Source organism: Procambarus clarkii, chromosome 80, assembly GCF_040958095.1.
Source record: "Procambarus clarkii isolate CNS0578487 chromosome 80, FALCON_Pclarkii_2.0, whole genome shotgun sequence".
In the NCBI taxonomy this organism is placed as follows: Eukaryota; Metazoa; Arthropoda; class Malacostraca; order Decapoda; family Cambaridae; genus Procambarus; species Procambarus clarkii.
The window spans coordinates 13809009-13832902 of record NC_091229.1 but is presented as its reverse complement, the minus strand read 5'-3'; the positions used below and the strand labels follow the sequence as shown (position 1 = coordinate 13832902).

General features: G+C 39.5%; 1 protein-coding gene across 1 annotated transcript; it reads right to left on the bottom strand.

Annotated features, from left to right (window-relative positions):
• Positions 1-8133: 8133 nt before the first annotated feature.
• On the bottom strand, positions 8134-18232 carry LOC123746351 (uncharacterized). Its single transcript, XM_069314764.1, has 3 exons — positions 18112-18232; positions 17748-17962; positions 8134-8959 (listed from the first exon to the last, which is right to left on the bottom strand). Exons 2-3 carry the CDS (start codon positions 17922-17924, stop codon positions 8276-8278), a joined length of 861 nt encoding a protein of 286 aa, XP_069170865.1. The 5' UTR covers positions 17925-17962; positions 18112-18232; the 3' UTR covers positions 8134-8275.
• Between the last annotated feature and the right edge of the window lie 5662 nt (positions 18233-23894).

Below are 23894 nucleotides of genomic sequence, written 5' to 3'. Positions count from 1 at the left end.
TTTGGGAATAAAGTATGCAATGCATTATAATGTGGAAGAAAATGAGCTTGAAGCAGTTGAAAAACCTGACTTGTGGAGAGGTCATTATGGGGAACTCAGATATTTCCTTAAGGAATTTGACAAACACTTGCTGTTAGGACATGAAGTAAATGAGATGTATGTCAAGTTTTGTGAAATATATGATAATGGCACAACAAAATTTATACTAAAGCAGAGATGCAGAACTAGGAAAAAGGGAAAAATTGCCCAAACATACAAGCAATACAAAGATGCGAGAAACAACAATAGCAGTAAGGAGAGGGGCAGAAAGACTATGACTTTCGGTCATATTCAACAACACAATTATACATACACACACACACATTATTGGAAAAAATTGGAATTGGAATATTGGAAAATATAATTAAAACTAAATGGGAAGAACACCTGGAGAGAAATGATATAATTTCAGACAGACAGTATGGTTTTCGATTTGGAAGATCCTGTGTATCAAATTTACTCAGTTTCTATGATCGAGCAACAGATATATTACAGGAAAGAGATGGTTGGGTTGACTGCATCTATCTGGACCTAAAAAAGGCATTCGACAGAGTTCCACATAGAGAGGTTGTTCTGGAAACTGGAAAATATTGGAGGCGTGACAGGTAAGCTTCTAACATGGATGAAAAATTTTCTGACTGATAGAAAAATGAGGGCAGTAATCAGAGGCAATGTATCGGACTGGAGAAATGTCACAAGTGGAGTACCACAGGGTTCAGTTCTTGCACCAGTGATGTTTATTGTCTACATAAATGATCTACCAGTTGGTATACAGAATTACATGAACATGTTTGCTGATGATGCTAAGATAATAGGAAGGATAAGAAATTTAGATGATTGTCATGCCCTTCAAGAAAACCTGGATAAAATAAGTATATGGAGCACCACTTGGCAAATTGAATTTAATGTTAATAAATGCCATGTTATGGAATGTGGAACAGGAGAACATAGACCCCACACAACCTATACATTATGTGAGAAATCTTTAAAGAATTCTGATAAAGAAAGAGATCTAGGGGTGGTTCTAGATAGAAAACTATCACCTGAGGACCACATAAAGAATATTGTGCGAGGAGCCTATGCTACGCTTTCTAACTTTAGAATTGCGTTTAAATACATGGATGGTGATATACTAAAGAAATTGTTCATGACTTTTGTTACGCCAAAGCTAGAATATGCAGCTGTTGTGTGGTGCCCAACAACAGAAGTTGGCCCATATCTTAAGAAGCACATCAACAAACTGGAAAAGGTGCAAAGACATGCTACTAAGTGGCTCCCAGAACCGAAGGGCAAGAGCTACGAGGAGAGGTTAGAGGCATTAAATATGCCAAAACTAAAAGACAGAAGAAAGAGGTGATATGATCACTACATACAAAATAGTAACAGGAATTGATAAAATCGACAGGGAAGATTTCCTGAGACCTGGAACTTCAAGAACAGGAGGTCATAGATTGAAACTAGCTTAACACAGATGCTAAAGAAATATAAGAAAATTCACTTTCGCAAATAGAGTGGTAGACGGTTGGAACAAGTTAGGTGAGAAGGTGGTGGAGGCCAAGACTGTCAGTAGTTTCAAAGCGTTATATGACAAAGAGTGCTGGGAAGACTGTCTCATCCTGTAACTACACTTAGGTAATTACACACACACACTATATATATATATATATATATATATATATATATATATATATATATATATATATATATATAATATATATATATATATATACATATATATACATATATATATATATATATATATATATATATATATGTCGTACCTAGTAGCCAGAACTCACTTTTCAGCCTACTATTCAAGGCCCGACTTGCCTAATAAGCCAAGTTTTCCTGAATTAATATATTTACTATAATTTTTTTCTTATGAAATGATAAAGCAACCCTTTTCTCTATGTATGAGGTCAATTTTTTTTTATTGGAGTTAAAATTAACGTAGATATATGACCGAACCTAACCAACCCTACCTAACCTAACCTAACCTAACCTATATTTATAGGTAAGGTTAGGTTAGGTAGCCAAAAAAGCTAGGTTAGGTTAGGTTAGGTAGGTTAGGTAGACGAAAAAACATTAATTCATGAAAACTTGGCTTATTAGGCAAATCGGGCCTTGAATAGTAGGCTGAGAAGTGCGTTCTGGCTATTAGGTACGACATATATATATATATATATATATATATATATATATATATATATATATAATATGTCGTACCTAGTAGCCAGAACTCACTTCTCAGCCTACTATTCAAGGCCCGATTTGCCTAATAAGCCAAGTTTTCCTGAATTAATATATTTACTATAATTTTTTTCTTATGAAATGATAAAGCAACCCTTTTCTCTATGTATGAGGTCAATTTTTTTTTATTGGAGTTAAAATTAACGTAGATATATGACCGAACCTAACCAACCCTACCTAACCTAACCTAACCTATATTTATAGGTAAGGTTAGGTTAGGTAGCCAAAAAAAGCTAGGTTAGGTTAGGTTAGGTAGGTTAGGTAGACGAAAAAACATTAATTCATGAAAACTTGGCTTATTAGGCAAATCGGGCCTTGAATAGTAGGCTGAGAAGTGCGTTCTGGCTATTAGGTACGACATATATATATATATATATATATATATATATATATATATATATATGTCGTACCTAGTAGCCAGAACGCACTTTTCAGCCTACTATGCAATGCCCGATTTGATTTGCCTAATAAGCCAAGTTTTCATGAATTAATATATTTTCTCTATTTTTTTTCTTATGAAATGATAAAGCTATCCATTTCATTATGTAGGAGGTCAATTCTTTTTTTATTGGAGTTAAAATTAATATAGATATATGACCGAACCTAACCAACCCTACCTAACCTATCTTTATAGGTTAGGTTAGGTAGCTGAAAATGTTACGTTAGGTAGTCGAAAAAACATTAATTCATGAAAACTTGCAGTTATTTAAATGAAAAATATAATGAAAGAAATATTACTGGTTTATTTTTATCCTATCTTTTTGTACTGTACAGTATATCCAAGGAAGTGAAAAATTGAGACATAATGGCCACTGCTTCGCAAGCGGGGATGTTTCTGATGGGGAAGAAAGAAACAATTGCACAGCGCGTCCCGCGGCGTTGCGCGGGCAGTCTGGGGCCATATAAATACTGGGGTAAAGAGGGGCTCTGCCCTCACTTCGCCTGCCCTCGCAAATCAAATCAAATGTTTATTTAGGTAAAGTACATACATACAAGAGATTTTACAAAGAGTGATGGATTTAATTCTAATTATTGCGGTCATTTATTATTTAATTCTGTTCAATTTTAATATATTCCTTTATTTAGACTTTCAGCTTGATTAGTTTCATTACGCGGCAAATTTAGGAAATTTATAGCATTGCTTACTCCTCTTGCCTTAAAAAAAAAAATCTATTTTCGTAAAAGAATTCGTATTTTCATGTCAATTTAGTGAACGGGAGCCCGCTCCTGTTTTGGTGATTTACGTTCCTCCATCATTAACTAAACGCTTACTTAAATAACTGGTTATATCCTTAGTCTTTCAGTCATGACGTGTATTAAGACTAAAGTTATTCCTCAATTTAGCATTGAGCAAGCCTCTGGCTTTAGATTATTCCTGCACTTGATTTATGAGTCAATTACCCTCAGCAATTTGTTACTGCAATTTATGCATTGCGTTTGCTTCACGTTTTAAATAAATAAATAATAAATAAATATGTTTCTTCAGGTAAGGTACATACATACAAGTAATGTTACATTAATGGATCGATATATAGATAGAGCTAGTACATACAATGCCTAAAGCCACTATTACGCAATGCGTTTCGGGCAGGAAAAACATTAATATCTAGAACTTAATACTAATTGAGCATAAAGAATAAAATGTGTTGAGAACAAATACAAATAAAGATAAAAAAGAAGGGGGAACATGACTGAAAAAGCAGCACAAATACAATAGGTTGACAGTGTTGATTAAAAAAAAAAAATAACAGACATGGGTTGACAATAGAGGGGTAAGGTAGGTTACAGGGAATTTATTAGGTAGTGTTTAGTTTTTATCTTAAACTGGTTGAGAGAGGTACAGTCTTTAACATGGTTGGGAAGGTCATTCCACATTCTGGGCCCCTTGATTTGTAGAGCATTTCTAGTTTGATTAAGTCGTACTCTAGGAATATCAAAACTGTATTTATTTCTGGTGTGGTGCTCATGGGTTCTGTTACAACCTTCTATGAAGCTTTTGAGATCAGGATTGGCATTATAGTTTAGCGTTTTATATATGTATAATACACATGAGAGAATGTGCAGTGACTTAATGTCTAACATATTCAGAGATTTGAGTAGGGGTACCGAGTGATGTCTGGGGCCAGAATTGGATATTGTCCTAATAGCAGCTTTGTGTTGAGTAATTAGAGGACGTAAGTGATTTTGGGTAGTAGAGCCCCAAGCACAAATACCATAGTTGAGATATGGATAGATAAGGGAGTAATAGAGAGTCACCAGGGCAGGGCGTGGTACATAATATCTGATCTTAGAAAGAATGCCCACAGTTTTTGAAACTTTTTTTGATATGTTTAGAATGTGTCCCTGGAAATTTAGCTTGTGGTCAATGAGAATGCCAAGGAATTTGCCATCTAATTTGTTACAAATTTGGGTATTGTTTATTTTGAGATTTATTTGATTAGAGGATTTATTGCCAAACAGAATATAGAAGGTTTTGTCAATGTTAAGGGTGAGTTGGTTGGCAGTTAGCCACAGATGGACTTTATTTAGCTCAGTATTTACTGTGGCATTTAGAGCAAGGGGATCAGGACTGGAGTAAATGAAGGTTGTGTCGTCAGCAAATAGAATTGGTTTGAGGTGTTGGGAGGCATTTGGAAGGTCATTAATGTAGATGAGAAAGAGGAGAGGGCCAAGTATGCTGCCCTGGGGAACACCAATGTTGAAGGGTAGGGTGGGAGAAATTGTATTATTCACAGAAACATATTGGAGCCTGTCAGTAAGGTAGGATTTGAGGTATTGTAGGGAGTGTCCTCTGACTCCATAATGATGTAATATCTAGAACTTAATACTAATTGAGCATAAAGAATAAAATGTGTTGAGAACAAATACAAATAAAGATAAAAAAGAAGGGGGAACATGACTGAAAAAGCAGCACAAATACAATAGGTTGACAGTGTTGATTAAAAAAAAAATAACAGACATGGGTTGACAATAGAGGGGTAAGGTAGGTTACAGGGAATTTATTAGGTAGTGTTTAGTTTTTATCTTAAACTGGTTGAGAGAGGCACAGTCTTTAACATGGTTGGGAAGATCATTCCACATTCTGGGTCCCTTGATTTGTAGAGCATTTCTAGTTTGATTAAGTCGTACTCTAGGAATATCAAAACTGTATTTATTTCTGGTGTGGTGCTCATGGGTTCTGTTACAACCTTCAATGAAGCTTTTGAGGTCAGGATTGGCATTACAGTTCAGCGTTTTATATATGTATAATACACAAGAGAGAATGTGCAGTGACTTAATATCTAACATATTCAGAGATTTGAGTAAGGGTACCGAGTGATGTCTGGGGCCAGAGTTGGATATTGTCCTAATAGCAGCTTTGTGTTGGGTAATAAGAGGACGTAAATGATTTTGGGTAGTAGAACCCCAAGCACAAATACCATAGTTGAGGTATGGATAGATGAGGGAGTAATAGAGAGTAACCAGGGCAGGGCGGGGTACATAATATCTGATCTTAGAAAGAATGCCAACAGTTTTTGAAACGTTTTTTGATATATTTAGAATGTGACCCTGGAAATTCAGCTTGTGGTCGATGAGAACGCCAAGGAATTTGCCATCTAATTTGTTACAAATTTGGGTATTGTTTATTTTGAGATTTATCTGATTAGAGGATTTATTGCCAAACAGAATATAAAACGTTTTGTCAATGTTAAGGGTGAGTTTGTTGGCGGTTAGCCAAAGATGGACTTTCTCTAGCTCAGTATTTACTGTGGCATTTAGAGCAAGGGGGTCAGGACTGGAGTAAATGAAGGTTGTGTCATCAGCAAATAGAATTGGTTTGAGGTGTTGGGAGGCATTTGGAAGGTCATTAATGTAGATGAGAAAGAGGAGAGGGCCAAGTATGCTGCCCTGAGGAACACCAATGTTGATGGGTAGGGTGGGAGAAATTGTATTATTCACAGAAACATACTGGAACCTGTCAGTAAGATAAGATTTGAGGTATTGCAGGGAGTGTCCTCTGACTCCATAATGATGTAATTTAAGAAGAAGGTTTTGGTGGTTGACAGTGTCAAAAGCCTTACGCTGGTCCACAAATAACCCAACAGGAAACTCCTTTTTATCAAGAGCTGCGTGAATTAAGTTAACCATACTAATAAGTGCATCGTTAGTGCTTTTTTTGGGTCTGAAGCCATATTGACAAGAGCTAAGTATATTGTGTTTGGCTAGAAAAGAGTAAAGCTGCTTGTAGATTAGTTTTTCGAATATTTTTGACAAGTTAGGCAGGATTGATATAGGTCTGTAGTTGTTAACATCTGTGAGATCACCACATTTGTGGACAGGGGTTACTCTTGCTTTTTTTAGAATGTCAGGAAAGGTTTGGAGTTCAAGTGACTTGTTGAAGAGCAATGCAATAGCAGGGGCTATTGCAATAACATCTTTTAGAACAGGAGCAAAGTGAAATCGACGGCAGGGAACTGGCATCCAGTAACTGTAATAAGGATAATATTAAGAATACAATGTCGTAAATAACCGTACAATGTAAGAATACAATGTAATATCGTTCCTTGGCTTCCTTGGCTTCTATTCAGCTCTATCACCCGTCTGGAAGCAGAGATGGGATGGAGACCAAGGGTAATGTTCCCCGCTCACATTCTTCATCCGCTGAGGACACAAGCATGTTACAGATTTGGCTTTAAAGCAAAAGGTAAAAAACTATGAAGATGAAATTAGGTACTTTTTAGTATTGTTTTTGAATGATGCAAAAGTTGAACAGCTTTTCAATTCAATAGGGAATGAGTTCCATAGACTGGGTCCCTTTATTTGCATAGAGTGTTTACACAAATTAAGTTTGACTCTGGGGATATCAAAGAGATATTTATTTCTGGTGTGGTGATAATGGGTCCTATTACATCTGTCCAGGAAGAGTTTCAGAGCAGGATTTGCATTTAAGAGCAGGGTTTTGTAAATGTAGTTGACACAAGAGAATTTGTGGAGTGAGATTATGTTTAGCATGTTTAGGGAGTTAAACAAGGGGGCTGAGTGTTGACTGAAAGCAGAATTTGTTATTATTCTGATTGCAGATTTTTGCTTGGTAATGATGGACTTGAGGTGGTTTGCAGTGGTTGAACCCCATGCACAGATACCATAATTAAGATACCTCTAGACTCATTCTGGCAGACGAGTCGGAATGCCTTAGCGTTTTCTCCTATCGCCTTATCGGCCTTCAGAGCGGCAGTGTCGCTTGCAATTAGGCAACAGGTCTTTGACTTCAAGTAGCACTGCACCCGGCTGCCAAATTGGAAGGTTGATACTTCACGAAGTCCTTCAGAGCCACTTGCTAGCGTATGGTGTAAGCACAATGTCGCTTGGCTCTTCCTCTTAAAAACGGATGATAACAGCCTAATGTACTTGCATACAGCTGCCTAATCTATATTTTAGCTCAGACCGCCTGTATTTATTGTTAACTTTTTCTGGTACATTCAGCCTTGTGCTACTGAATTTTAACCCTATTAAGGATACACCTCCAAAACAAATGAAGGAATTGTAGTATATTAACAAATGGAACATGTTTCGTTTATTTTATTTATTAACACGTGTAAATGGAGTAATATAGCTATGTAGGGGGATACATATATTTTACAATATTCAAAGTAATTAATTATTACTAACAAAATAATAAAATATATGTACTGTACAGATAATATTTTGATTAATTAATTAAACAATAATTCCTAACAAGAATAATTAAGAAAGAGCATAGTGAGCCCAACACACACAGCAGGGAGAAGACTGGGAGCAACACCTGAGGCGAGGCTGTCGAGTGATGGAGCATCACAGGTGGCCAGACTCCTGTCTATATCACCCTCTCTACACTTGAGGGACTTTCTAATTCGTCTCTTCAGCATAGTCTTGGGACTCTCCAAAAGCCATGCAATATCCTGGCATTTACAGCTGATCCAGTTACTTGAAGCATCAACAACAATGCCACTGTAGGGAAGGTTAATGTTTAGTGATCTTGTCGGCAGTGAGGGACTGATGGTGTGTTTGTGTTGGCCGTCCGCCACTCTGAGGCGCCAAACGTGTTGTTGTGGAGGATAAGTCGAGATCTCGGGGCACCATCTTTCATGTGCACTCCAGCAAAGGCGTTAGGTAGCAGCGTGAGGCTGCTGTTAACGATACTAAGATGTGACACATTTCCAAAAATCCATTCGGAACTCAGTTTATAGGAAGAGGTATTCAGAAAATCAATGAAGACTGAGGCACCTTTGGCTCCAACATTTATAGCTCTGGGTGCTGGAGTTTGAGATAAAGTCACGTGTTCTAGTCGAAGTGTACCGAGAGAAGCTTCTATTGCAATTTCTTTGAGGTCTGTAATGAAGGTATTTCGTATAATGATATTCTTTGGTCTCAGTCCATTATCATCAATGAGCTGGATGGCATTCTGTTTCAGTGATAAGCTTGACACAGAGTCAAACGTAAGCGTAAAATTGTTTATAGAAAGGAGATGAAGCTGAAGACTCGAGGGCTGTAATGCGAGGTGAGAGATGGACTGGAAGGTGATCCTTTCCAAGTTGTACATAAATTCGAAGGCTTTTGGAGTAATGGTGACGGAGTCGGTGCAGTTGTGAACTATGAGGCTGGTAACATGATATGGAAGCCCTTCCGTCGCCTTGGGGGAGATGGTAAGAGGCTGGAATGAAAGTTGTGAGATCATTAATTTATCTGCAATCACCAACTGTTGTTATTCTTATAACTTCAAGTAATGTGAAAATTCTAAGCAACGATAATTGGCGTTATACCGTGCAAGGTATTTACGAAATATTGATACAAGTTGACAAATTGTAATTCTATCACCTAATGCCTCTGTTCACCTAGCAGCAAGTAGGTACTCAGGTGTTAGTCAGCTTGTGGGGTTGCATTCTGGGCATAGTCAGTAATTCGACCCTAGGGGGAGGGACCTCGATATAAGCGTAACGTTATAATAATAATAATAATAATAATAATAATAATAATAATAATAATAAATAATAATAATAATAATAATAATAATAATAATAATAATAATTTATTTGCAAGAAGGTACAATGGGTTGGTGAGATTACGTAAGATTGGTATTTTTACATTCATTCAAAGGCACTAACACGCATAGCGTTTCCGGCAGGTCCTTAATCTAACATATCAGGTAAGATGAAAGGGTATAGTGTAACAAGGTTTTTATGTTAACTAATAACTACAACATAAATTGACAGAGGTGATTACACTGATAAGGATATATATGTCTTAAGTACTAATATTGGGGAAGTGGGTAGTACAAGATACAGTGTGAGTTTGGAGCACAAGGTAGGAAACTATGAGGAGGAAATTGGTACCTTTTAATTTTACTTTTGAACAGGGGATCGGTTGGACAATTTTTTAATTCATCAGAGAGTGAGTTCCAAAGACTGGGTCGTTTTATTTGCATGGAGTGTTTGCAAAGATTTAATCTGACTCTGGGTATATGAAAGAGATATTTCTGGTGTGGTGCTCATGGGTTCTATTACATCTATCAAGGAAAAGTTTGAGATGAAGATTAGCATTTAGGAACAAGGTTTTGTACATGTAGATAGCACATGAGAATGTGTGGAGTGAGTGTATTTTTAGCATGTTAAGGGACTTAAATAGAGGAATGTGTTGTCTGAAGACAGAGTTTGTTACAGTTCTGATAGCAGATGTTGTCCTGAGTGGTGATAGACTTGAGGTAATTTGCAGTGGTTGAACCCCATGCACAGATACCGTATGTAAGATAGGGATAGATTAGTGCGTAGTATAATGCGAGGACAACAGAGTGGGGGACATAATATCTGATTTTATGAAGTATACCTACCGTTGTTGAGACTTTTTTTTTAGCTATGTGTTGTATGTGGGTACTGAAGTTCAGTCTCTTGTCTATAGTATAGCCCAAGGAACGTCCCTTCATTTTTATTGGTAATGTCTGTCATTGTCTATCTGAAGTTGAATCTGATTTGACGATTTACGGCCAACTAAAATGTAGTAGGTCTTTTCTATGTTTAGTGTAAATTTGTTAGATGACATCCACGAGTGGAGTTTTTTTAATTCATTGTTGACAATATTATTTAGTGTGGTGGGGTTGGGGTCAGGATAGATGAAGGTAGTATCGTCTGCAAATAGTATAGGTTTTAGCAGGCGATGAATCACAATAACGTGGCTAAAGTATGTTGACCAGACCACACACTAGAAGGTGAAGGGACGACGACGTTTCGGTCCGTCCTGGACCATTCTCAAATCGATTGGGTCAACTTTCTTAAACTCTAGTATAGGTTTAAGAATGTTAGAAAACATTTGGCAAGTCATTAATGTATATAAGAAATAGGAGAGGTCCCAAGATGCTGCCCTGAGGCCTCTTGTTACGAACCCGGATCCAGCGTCCGAGTCTGGAGCAGTGACAATCACGCCATCTGTGGGTCAGCTCCCGAAACCCCCGCCAAACGGACGACGACACCTGGTGAGGACAGCGTGTACTGGCCTCGAGGACCAGTTTCCAGTCTGGTTCAGCGCTCAACACCGCCGCTCCTGACCTCTGGTGAGGTGGTGCTCCAACGACAGCGCCATCTATGGACTGGATACGTCAGGTGTTTGTGCCCGAGCCCGTAAGTGAGGTGTTTTAGTGTCCCGGTTATTGATGACGTGTCTGCTTACAGAGTCGACCTGGGACTACTGTGGTGGGAGTCGAGTCAGTCTACCCGAGGCAGCCAGTCTCCATACCTTGAAGTTTGCTGCAGCTGTTGAGAAGTCGCCCCCCCGGAAGAACACTGTGGTGTGTTAGCCTGCCAGTGGAGTGGCAGTAAAAGGATTTATCCGGGACCGACTGTTGGAGACGATCATCCACTGGGGTACTGAAGACAAGAGAGTGACTTGTGTTGTCACACGAGGCTCCTGTCTAGGGCGTTCCCCTTTTATCGTTCGTGGAGTGGCCGTACCAGCCTTGTTGGCTCAGAACCTGCCAGCAGACCAGCTGGATGTGTGGTTGACGGCCTCCACGGCGGTGCCCCCAGTGGACCTGTGTTTTGGCTGACCTGTGGCCCGGGTAGGCTCTGCATTCTCAGAGGACACGTCGTGAGGCCACGAAGAAAGCACCGCGGACTCAGCACCTAGCTTCTGGATCCAGAGTCTTCAGCAGAAGACTAATTTGTGGATTAATCCCCTTGTAAAGTGTTAATACCCCTCCCCCTTGTGCACTCTTTTATTTTATATATTTAAACGGTGATGGTACTAATTATAATATTAAGTTCTTAACTTTCTTTCCCTACTCCCTTTAAGTTACTTGCGTCACGGATCTCATCCCTTGATAGCTACTACTGGCTTGGGAACGGATACATATATCTTCCTCTAACAACATCAGAGTAAGGACCCCGTTGCGTCCCGAGAGGGCCGTAACACCTCTCTACTGTCAAAGGTATAGTTGGGGAGGTTATGCTATTGATGACTATGTATTGGTGTCTGTCACTGACAGAGGAACGAATATAGTCCAGAGCAAGGCCTCGGATACCATAGTGATTAAGTTTAAGTAAGAGGTAGTTATGGTTTACAGTATCAAAGGTGTTTCTCAGGTCAATGAAAAGGCCAATTGGGAACTCATTTTTGTCAAGGGCTGAGAAGATTATATCAAGGAGGCTAATAATGGCATCATTGGTACACTTTTTGGGAACGGAAGCCAAACTGACAGGGACTTAGTATATTGAGTTTTACAAAGTAGGAGTAGAGCTGTTTGTAAATAATTTTTTCAAATATTTGTGAAAGTATGGGTAGATTTGATATTGGTCTGTAATTGCTTTGTCAGCTATCTCGTCTCCTATATGAACTGACGTCACTTGTTTTTTAAGGATATCAGGAAAAGTATGATACTAGAGATTTGTTGAATAGCAAAGCTGTGGGTAGTGCAAGAGCAGGAACAGCACTCTTATTTATCATAGATCGTATTTCATTAACGTTCCCAGCTGTGGTTTTAAGTGATTGAACTATGGCTATAATGTCTGTCGGGCTGACCGGTAAAAGGAGTAGAGTTAGGATAGCTGCCGATGAGATATGTAGCAACATGTATTTGGGTCTCTGGGATTTTTCTGGCAAGGTTAGCACCAATTGATGAAAAGAAGCTATTGAATTCAGTTGCAATATCTAAGTCTGTTGCAAATATGTAACCATCTTTGGAGAGTTTTATCTGCTTGTTATGTGATTGTTGTTTAGACCCTTGGATGCTTTCTATGTAATTTTTATATTTCCTTTTGCTTCTTTAAACCTATTCTCATAAAAGGATGCTTTGGCTCTTCGTATTACATTGGTAAGCATTGATGAGTATCTCTTAAGTTCTTCTTTTGTACCTAGGCCTATTCTATATTTTTTCATATTCGTGTTTCTTGTTAATTGATTTAAGTAAGCCACTTGTGACCCAGGGGTTGTTTAATCTTTTGGGAGTTACTTGCTTAGTGAGGAGAGGACATCGTGAATTGTAGAGACTTAGAGTTTTGGAGAGAAAGATGTCGGCTTCTACCTATACCTGTTGGTATAGGCTTCAAGTCGACGGAGGTGAGTATTTAGGTATATAACACACACAGTGAGAGGTGATGTATAACACACACAGTGAGAGGTGATATATAACACACACAGTGAGAGGTGATGTATAACACACACAGTGAGAGGTGATGTATAACACACATAGTGAGAGGTGATGTATAACACACACAGTGAGAGGTGATGTATAACACACACAGTGAGAGGTGATGTATAACACACACAGTGAGAGGTGATGTATAACACACACAGTGAGTGGTGATGTACAACACACACAGTGAGAGGTGATGTATACAAACACACAGTGAGAGGTGATGTATAACACACACAGTGAGAGGTGATGTATAACACACACAGTGAGGTGATGTACAACACACACAGTGAGAGGTGATGTATAACACACACAGTGAGAGGTGATGTATAACACACACAGTGAGAGGTGATGTATAACACACACAGTGAGAGGTGATGTATAACACACACAGTGAGTGGTGATGTACAACACACAGTGAGAGGTGATGTATAACAAACACACAGTGAGAGGTGATGTATAACACACACAGTGAGAGGTGATGTATAACACACACAGTGAGTGGTGATGTACAACACACACAGTGAGAGGTGATGTATAACAAACACACAGTGAGAGGTGATGTATAACACACACAGTGAGAGGTGATGTATAACACACACAGTGAGGTGATGTACAACACACACAGTGAGAGGTGATGTATAACACACATAGTGAGAGGTGATGTATAACACACACAGTGAGAGGTGATGTATAACACACACAGTGAGAGGTGATGTATAACACACACAGTGAGAGGTGATGTACAACACACACAGTGAGTGGTGATGTATAACACACACAGTGAGAGGTGATGTATAACACACACAGTGAGAGGTGATGTACAACACACACAGTGAGAGGTGATGTATAACACACACAGTGAGAGGTGATGTATAACACACACAGTGAGAGGTGATGTACAACACACACAGTGAGTGGTGATGTACAACACACACAGTGAGAGGTGATGTATAACAACACACAGTGAGAGGTGATGTATAACACACAGTGAGAGGTGATGTATAACACACACACAGTGAGAGGTGATGTATAACACACAGTGAGAGGTGATGTATAACACACACACAGTGAGAGGTGATGTATAACAAACACACGGAGGTGATGTATAACACACACAGTGAGAGGTGATGTATAACACACACAGTGAGAGGTGATGTATAACACACAGTGAGAGGTGATGTATAACACACACACAGTGGAGGTGATGTATAACACACACAGTGAGAGGTGATGTATAACACACACACAGTGAGAGGTGATGTATAACACACAGTGAGAGGTGATGTATAAACACACAGTGAGAGGTGATGTATAACACACACACAGTGAGAGGTGATGTATAACACACAGTGAGAGGTGATGTATAACACACACAGTGAGAGGTGATATATAACACACACAGTGAGAGGTGATGTATAACACACACACAGTGGGAGGTGATGTATAACACACACAGTGAGAGGTGATGTATAACACACACAGTGAGAGGTGATGTATAACACACACAGTGAGAGGTGATATATAACACACACAGTGAGAGGTGATATATAACACACACAGTGAGAGGTGATGTATAACACACACAGTGAGAGGTGATGTATAACACACACACAGTGAGAGGTGATGTATAACACACACAGTGAGAGGTGATGTATAACACACACAGTGAGAGGTGATGTATAACACACACAGTGAGTGGTGATGTATAACACACACACAGTGAGAGGTGATGTATAACACACACAGTGAGTGGTGATGTACAACACACACAGTGAGAGGTGATGTATAACACACACACAGTGGGAGGTGATGTATAACACACACAGTGGGAGGTGATGTATAACACACACAGTGAGAGGTGATGTATAACACACACAGTGAGAGGTGATATATAACACACACAGTGAGAGGTGATGTATAACACACACAGTGAGTGGTGATATATAACACACACAGTGAGAGGTGATATATAACACACACAGTGAGAGGTGATGTATAACAAACACAGTGAGAGGTGATGTATAACACACACACAGTGAGAGGTGATGTATAACAAACACAGACGGAGGTGATGTATATGTCCAGTGTACACAATCAAAGAGATTATACTGTAGTACTGTACTGTTTTCACCACGATAATATACGTGATTGGTAAGCCAGTAAGAAAGTGTCAAAGCCTTAAAAACCCTTCAAAGATGGAAAGGTCTTCAATCCAACGCTAGACCGAGCCAAACTAACAATGAAACAACACCACGGTGGTCTAAGGCGAGGATCCCGGGTTTGATTTCCGGCCACGACAGAAACGATTGGACACGTTTCCTTTCAATTGCTGCCTCTATTCACTTCGCAGTAAATAGGTAAGCAAGAATTAGGCAACTGTTGTGGGTTGCATCCTTGAAACTGGTATAGTTGGCAGAATCTTATAACAGTGTACAAGATACTGAGGGGAATAGACAAGGTGTGTATTCCGCCAAACACACACCGAAACTACGACGTTGGTACAACGTTCGAACAAGTTTTAACACCTCCTAACCAGTTATAACAACCAATATAGTAAATTGTAACAACGTTCTAATACGTCATAAACACGTTAAGCCAAGATGTAACAACTTTATTACAAGTTGTAACAAGCGGAAAATAGAGACAGTTACGGTTTGTGTTTCCAGGGTAATGACAGCCTCTTTAAGCTGAGAGCAGTCTCCGTGGTGTAGTGGTAAGACACTCGCCTGGCGTTCCGCGAGCGCTATGTCATGGGTTCGTATCCTGGCCGGGGAGGATTTACTGGGCGCAATTCCTTAACTGTAGCCTCTGTTTAACGCAACAGTAAAATGTGTACTTGGATGAAAAACGATTCTTCGCGGCAGGGGATCGTATTCCAGGGACCATAGGATTAAGGACTTGCCCGAAACGCTACGCGTACTAGTGGCTGTACAAGAATGTAACAACTCTTGTATATATCTTAAAAAAAAAAAAAAAAAAAAAAAAAAAAAAAAAAAGTGGGACAAGAGGACACAAATGGAAGCTGGAAATGCAAATAGGTCGATGAAATGTACGGAGGTACTCGTACCCTGTACGGGTGGCCCACAAGTGGAATGTACAGAGGTACTCGTACCCTGTACGGGGGCCCACAAGTGGAATGTACAGAGGTACTCGTACCCTGTACGGGGGCCCACAAGTGGAATGTACAGAGGTACTCGTACCCTGTACGGGGGGCCCACAAGTGGAATGTACAGAGGTACTCGTACCCTGTACGGGTGGCCCACAAGTGGAATGTACAGAGGTACTCGTACCCTGTACGGGGGCCCACAAGTGGAATGTACAGAGGTACTCGTACCCTGTACGGGTGGCCCACAAGTGGAATGTACAGAGGTACTCGTACCCTGTACGGGTGGCCCACAAGTGGAATGTACAGAGGTACTCGTACCCTGTACGGGGGGCCCACAAGTGGAATGTACAGAGGTACTCGTACCCTGTACGGGTGGCCCACAAGTGGAATGTACAGAGGTACTCGTACCCTGTACGGGGGCCCCACAAGTGGAATGTACAGAGGTACTCGTACCCTGTACGGGGGGCCCACAAGTGGAATGCACCAAGAGAAGAAGTTGTGGAAGCCACCTCCATCCACAATTTTTAGGACAGGTTCGACAGAGATAGTAATTGTTAGAATAGTTAGCTTAAACACAACGGGTGCAACAAGGCTAGCAGGCGGGACATAAAGAGCTTGACCTCACTCCCTCGTAGTCACTGATAGGTAAGTACACAATACAACAAAATACACTTAAACTACAACACATTTGAACAAAATACACTTAAACTACAACACATTTGAACAAAATACACTTAAACTACAACACATTTGAACAAAATACACTTAAACTACAACACATTTGAACAAAATACACTTAAACTACAACACATTTGAACAAAATACACTTAAACTACAACACATTTGAACAAAATACACTTAAACTACAACACATTTGAACAAAATACACTTAAACTACAACACATTTGAACAAAATACACTTAAACTACAACACATTTGAACAAAATACACTTAAACTACAACACATTTGAACAAAATACACTTAAACTACAACACATTTGAACAAAATACACTTAAACTACAACACATTTGAACAAAATACACTTCAACTACAACACATTTGAACAAAATACACTTCAACTGCCACAAAATACAACAAAATAGGCTTCCTGTCCTCGTCGCGGCCACTAGTGTCAGTGACTCATATAAACTCAGGTAAAATGCATTTCCTCTATTGCACCGTACAATGCAACAATACACTTTTACTGCTGCACAATACAACAACATACACTTCTGATGCTGCACAATACAACAACATACACTTCTGATGCTGCACAATACAACAACATACACTTCTGATGCTGCACAATACAACAACATACACTTCTGATGCTGCACAATACAACAACATACACTTCTGATGCTGCACAATACAACAACATACACTTCTGATGCTGCACAATACAACAACATACACTTCTGATGCTGCACAATACAACAACATACACTTCTGATGCTGCACAATACAACAACATACACTTCTGATGCTGCACAATACAACAACATACACTTCTGATGCTGCACAATACAACAACATACACTTCTGATGCTGCACAATACAACAACATACACTTCAAATACCACACAATACAACAACATACACTTCAAATACCACACAATACAACAAAATACACTTCCACTACCACACAATACAACAAAATACACTTCCACTGCCACACAAGAGAACAATTTACTATGAAACTGTATCCTTACCTGGCCAGGCGAGCAAGAGCATATGATCTGTATGGTGCCAGGATGGTCCACTTGGCACTCGCACAAGCCCTCCATATTACCCGTATGGCACAGCTCTTCACTAAACTCTTGGGTATAGCCAGGGCTAAGCACCAGCACCACAGTCAAGGCTGCCAGCGTAGCGTATTGCGCCACCATTGTTTCCCAGGCGTCTTCTATCAAGAATTCTGCAAAAACTGTATAGGCATTGGTACATTAAACAGTTTGTACATAAATAAGATTTTTAATATTAGATTATAAATATAATATTAAGCCATATTAGATGTCTGCAAAATTACATATTTCACTAATAAAGATAATTATGGAATGAGACGAGGAATCTGACCGTGTGCCCGCGACACCAAGTCTGCTGAAGAACTAACCGTGGGTGAAGACTTGGTGCTGTCGGAAGCTCTGTGCGGAGGCGGGCATAATTTTCCCCATGAGTAACGGGAGGTGGGTGGGGGGGAGGGGGGAATATCCTTCCTCCACGTGTCTGGTGTCAAGAGGCGACGTATGTATATACGTCATACGCATATAAGTACGGATATACGCCCCACGTATATCCCGGATGGATATTCATATGTAACTTTCGCACTTTCTCTGTAACTAGCTGACATTGTAACTATAAGGTGTGAAGGATAGATGAAATTGTTTATGTAATAATCTAAGATGAGGTCTGATAAAGACCTTTTGTGCCCTCTGCAATGCTTTTGCGCTACCGCTCACAGGATGAGTATGGGGTGCACAATAAACTAGCCGCCTTCGGCGGCAACAATCAATCACACTCGAAATTATTGACAATACTGAAGTAGTTAGTTAGTTTAGTTCATTTATTATGCACCCTATACCCATCTTGTGGGCGGTAGTGGAAAGGGTTACAGAGGCACATAATGGGCTCAGGGACTGAACACCACATTTCATTTAGCTAAGCAAGTTACAATCTTGATGAGCTAGTTACAAAATTCAGTATGTCATCACATCAACAATGGGTTCGAGATCGACCACAAGTACAGGTTCTAAATTAAGCAACTGACATATGTGGAGAACTAATGTCACAATTGATATGTTTGTCCTGCACACCGCCCCCCATCCAGTGGGCAGCGGTGGATAGGTTACACCGCCCCCCATCCTGTGGGCAGCGGTGGATAGGTTACAATCACTTAGTTACTACCTACAGTTAGCAAACTGGGGATATTTGGCTAAAATTTCTGGTAGCAGATCATTTTGAATGAAATATTTACACATCGTTGGAACATTCGTTACAGAATTGTCTCTGAATTTACGTATCTTTTCGCACTCCATCACATAGTGACGGAGGGGGTGCGAATAATTTTGTTGACACAGTTTACATTTGGTCAGGTCTACATCAGCAGATAATGAGAATTCCCAGAGATACTTGTAACCGAGTCTAAGCCGAGCAGTAGTGACATCTAGAAGTCTGTTGATTTTATTGGATGAACCATAGATGTGTGGCTCCTCTTGCATGATAGTATGATGATAGATGGAATTACTGGTGTCAATTTCACTTTGCCTCAGATCTACAAGATCTTGTTGAAGTTCTCGGTGTACTGCTGCTCTCAGATTGCTCATTGACAATCCAAGGTTACACTCAACGGCTCCTTTAAAGGCAGATTCTTTGGCTAACTTATCAGCTCTATCATGCATTCGGAGGCCAACATGAGATGGAGACCACATGAAATGGACTCTGTTACCATCCTTAATAATTTTGTTGTATTTGTGTCTAGCTTCGGACACGAGCATGTTAAAGTTATGTCTTAAAGAGTTGAGAGCATTTAAGGATGATAAGGAGTCACTTACAATTAATGTATCAAGTTTGGAGACTTGTACACATTTCAGTGCAAGGATCAAGGCAAATAGTTCCGTCTGAAGGATAGAGGTCCAGTTGTTATACGGACTCCCCACTCAAAGTACAAGCCATCGCCCATTGTCAGGACAACTGCACTTCCAGTCCGACTCTCTTTCCTCACTACTAGCAATAAACAGTTTGCAATCAAGTAATAACGTGCTTGTCTCAGAAGCCAGACATAGATATAGAAGCATACTTTGCAAGAGGGTAAATGTAAAAATGTTGTGGATTCCTTCTCATATTGGCCTGCAGGAACATGACAAAGTTGACGCCCTTGCTAAGGCTGTAATAAATAAAGACAGTATTTGAACGGAAACTTAAGTTGTCAAATAGGTCACTTAAAAGTGTCATTAGACGAGAACTCCTAAATGGATTTGAAGAAAGTAGAGCAGTGCAAACGGGAACCAGCAGATCCATTGTTTATCACAATGAAATGTGTGAAGTAAAACATGTGTATGGGGCAAGTAACAAAGTCAGTAGACTAACAGATGTTGTCACAGCTCGAATAAAACTTGGCTACAAGTATCTCTGGCAGTTCGGCTTGTATAGGGATCTAGATGAAGTAAAGTGTAAAGTGTGTGGACAAAGACAGGGACACACACTCGAACACTATATCTTGGATTGTAGTAAAATTGAGCCATTTAGAGATAAATCTAAGCTCACGCTGTATGATATGGCAACCTATCTTATTACCATGGATAAATTACCTGAAATCCTTGCACTGTATCCATATTTCGCTTCCAGTAGATAAACGACATATGAGATTAAGAAACCAAGTATTGTGAAGACTAATAATAAAAAGCAGCTCCCCTATGACTGTAATATCTCCATTAGTCAAACAATTATGTATTAGCGATAAGACCTACCATTAATGTATAACGACTTACTGTAAATATATAGCTCTTGAAATAGATGTTACAAAAAATAAGGTGTAAAGGATAGATGAAATTTTTTATGTAATTATCTAAGATGAGGTCTGATAAAGACCTTTTGTGCCCTCTGTAATGCTTTTTGCGCTACCGCTCACAGGATGGGTATAGGGTGCACAATAAACTAGCCACTTCCGGCGGCAACAATCAAGTCACAGGATGAGCATATGGCGCATTGTGGAAGAGATAGCCTAAGTTACTCTGTACATTTGAAATGTATTTTATTGTCTCAATAAACATACTTGAACTTGAACAAATGGAACACGTAATAAACAACCCGTTCGTGGCGGCACCAAGCAAATCAAACGGCACAACTGATTGCGAGAAGGATCACCTAAGTATGGTGGAAGTGAGCGGCCAAAATCGATAGCTTGGAAGAAAGGGCCATCAACAAATATCAACGGGCGTGCAATACGGGCTCTTTACTTACATTTCCGTTCTTTGGATACAGGATATTATCGGGTTACAGAACGTAACCCGATAAAGCGCAGTATCAGTTTACAAACGGGAAACAGAATGACGAATTTGGTGACGTCATTTTGGTACGATAACTTGGGTTTATTTCTTGTTTATTTATTTATTTGTATAGAAGAAGTTACAATAGGTTGTGAACTTTCCTATGTTGGTGATTACGTGGCATGTTGTTGCAAAGCCGCTTGTACGATTCTTTCTCATTATCAAACTTGAACTCCATGATCTAGTTAACCTAAACCAACCTAACTTAAGGGGGCATTCTAACCAAATATGCAGTAAATATAAACTAGTTTAATTTCAATCAAACTTTTTTGACGATTTGTATATGAAAAAGGTTTCATCTGGTCCAAGTCTCAGCATCGTAGCATAAATAGGAAGGGAGAAAAAAATATTGAATTATCTTGAGGTTATCTTGAGATGATTTCGGAGTTTAGCGTCCCCGCGGCCCGGTCCTCGACCAGGCCTCCATTTTGTTACACACTCCCCGGGAAGCAGCCCGTAGGAGCTGTCTAACTCCCAGGTACCTATTTTTACTGCTAGGTAACAGGGGCATCAGGGTGAATGAAACTTTTTGACCATTTGTCTCCGGATCCACCGGGGATCAAACCCGGAACCTCAGGACTACGAATACGAAGCGCTGTCCACTCAGCTGTCAGGCGCCAATAATGTGTCAAAACGTGTAATTATGTGTCAAAAATTTTCCAAAATGGTAAAAATTTAACATCAAGCACAAGTGTCGACTGACATCATGTCTATGGCTCTCAGCTATCACAATAGCATATAATAAAAATATTTAAAAATTAGTTTTATCCCCCCAAAAATTGGTTAAAAATAACACATATTTGTTTTCATGTATTTTTTCTTATTTGTTTATCGGACGATTTGTATGAAACTTATACACCTGACCGCACGTAAGCCTATCTGTAAGGGTGCCAATCTTGCAGGAAATTGGTTGATGTCAATCTCAGCCACAGATGGCAGCACCTTAGACTTTATTTTTTACTTATTTATTTTCAAGTAATGTAAACGTTCTTATAACTCTTTCATTTTTTATTCAGTTTACATGAAACTTTCACCTTATATGTAGAGTTTATGTTTCTACATTGTAATTCGAGCTTTTTTTTCCCTAAGTTCATTTATTGATTTTATAATAGTAATAAACATGATATATTTGCATAATTTTGGGGGGAACTTTGACTATTTGTATTAGTAAAACTAAACATATTTTGGAAAAGCCGCTGAATCATATCCTTTATTATATGCTAATGTGATAGAAGGTAATGTCATAGAAATTATTTCATTTGAAACTTGTAGTCGTAAATAGAGGTTGAAAATGTCTAAAATTCGTTGAAAAAAAATTCTCCCTTTCTATTTAGGCTGCAATACTGAAGCTTGGAACAATTGCAGCCCTTTTCATATACAACTAGTCAAAAAAGATTTGTTGACATTGAACAACGTTTAAAAACTAACTAATGGCCCTTAAGCAAAACTAACCAAATCGCACTGGAACACGGGTGAAAGGTGACCATAGGAGACAATGCTTTCAGCTCACACGAGAATGATTTCTAGTGACAAAAATAACTTGTAGCAAGAAAATAACTGTACTGAACAGAGTTACTCAGAAACGTTGTGATATAATTCCCTTCGTAGGGAGCAAGGAGCCTGTAATTAGCCTTATCGAGGTCTCCCTAGTCCAACTACTGACCTTTCCCAGGATGCACCCCACAGCAGTCGTCTATCTCGTTGGTACCTATTTACTGCTGGGTGAACAGAGACATCAGATGAAAGGAAACGTGCCCAACTGTTTCTGTCCGGCAGAGTTTATGTAGTGTGGAGATTATAGGAGCCCCGGTGACGCTGTGATGGTTTTGGATATATTAAAGGGGAGTAATATTACTGATTAGTTATTATTTGGAGCAAGTAGTGGGATTTAAGCCTTGGGTCAGGTACCGGAACCAGATGGACCTAGGGCTATCTACCTACTCAGGAATGGGTCTCATATAGAATGTATATAGCACTCGAAAAGTTTGGGTCCATGTTTGCTGCATTCTGCTGTATTTGGCCGACGTTATTCTGCTGATGTAGTAACGTAGTTGTACTCACCTAGTTGTGCTTTCGGGGGATGAGCTTTGGCATTTTGGTCCCGCCTCTCAACTGTCAATCAAGTGGACAGTGTGCCTCGGGTGTTTGTTGTGGAGATATCTCAGCCCAGAAGCCTTTCTCTTGTTTTGAAGATGCAATTAATTTGATTTACTTTCTTAGCCTTTTAATCTTGTATCTGTCTAGTATGACGTCCTAATTTCTATTTGTATTTATATACACAAGAGTTCTTACATTTTTGTAACACATTAGCAAGTATAGCGTTTCGGGCAGGTTCTAAATCTTAATTACCCCTGAATCATTTAATAACCAGGCACACATTCACTGCTGGGTGAACAGAGGCTACAGTTAAGGATTGCACCCCGTCCTCGACTCGAGTCCATTACATCCAGCGGTCGACCCTCAGACGCATTCATAATTTTTTATATGCTGTCCATTCAAAACTGAAATTTTCTTAAATATTAATTAACATTATAATATATTAGCATATTGTGTGTATATAGACATAGGTTAGGTTAGGTTAATTGTTTAGGTTCTATTGGCGATTATTTGTGTTTATAGTACGTGGGTGAAGTATTTACTGCGTTGTGGTTCGAATAAAATTCGTCAGTGAAGCATTTGTTCCGGAAGTGTTCGAACGTCATCAGTTGTGAGTCGTGTGTAAATCGTTTTTCAATCATAAACAGGGGGGATTGCCCTCTGTCAAGCTCGCTCCTGAGAGGGTGCGCGTTGGGGACTTGGAGGACGTGTGGCCGG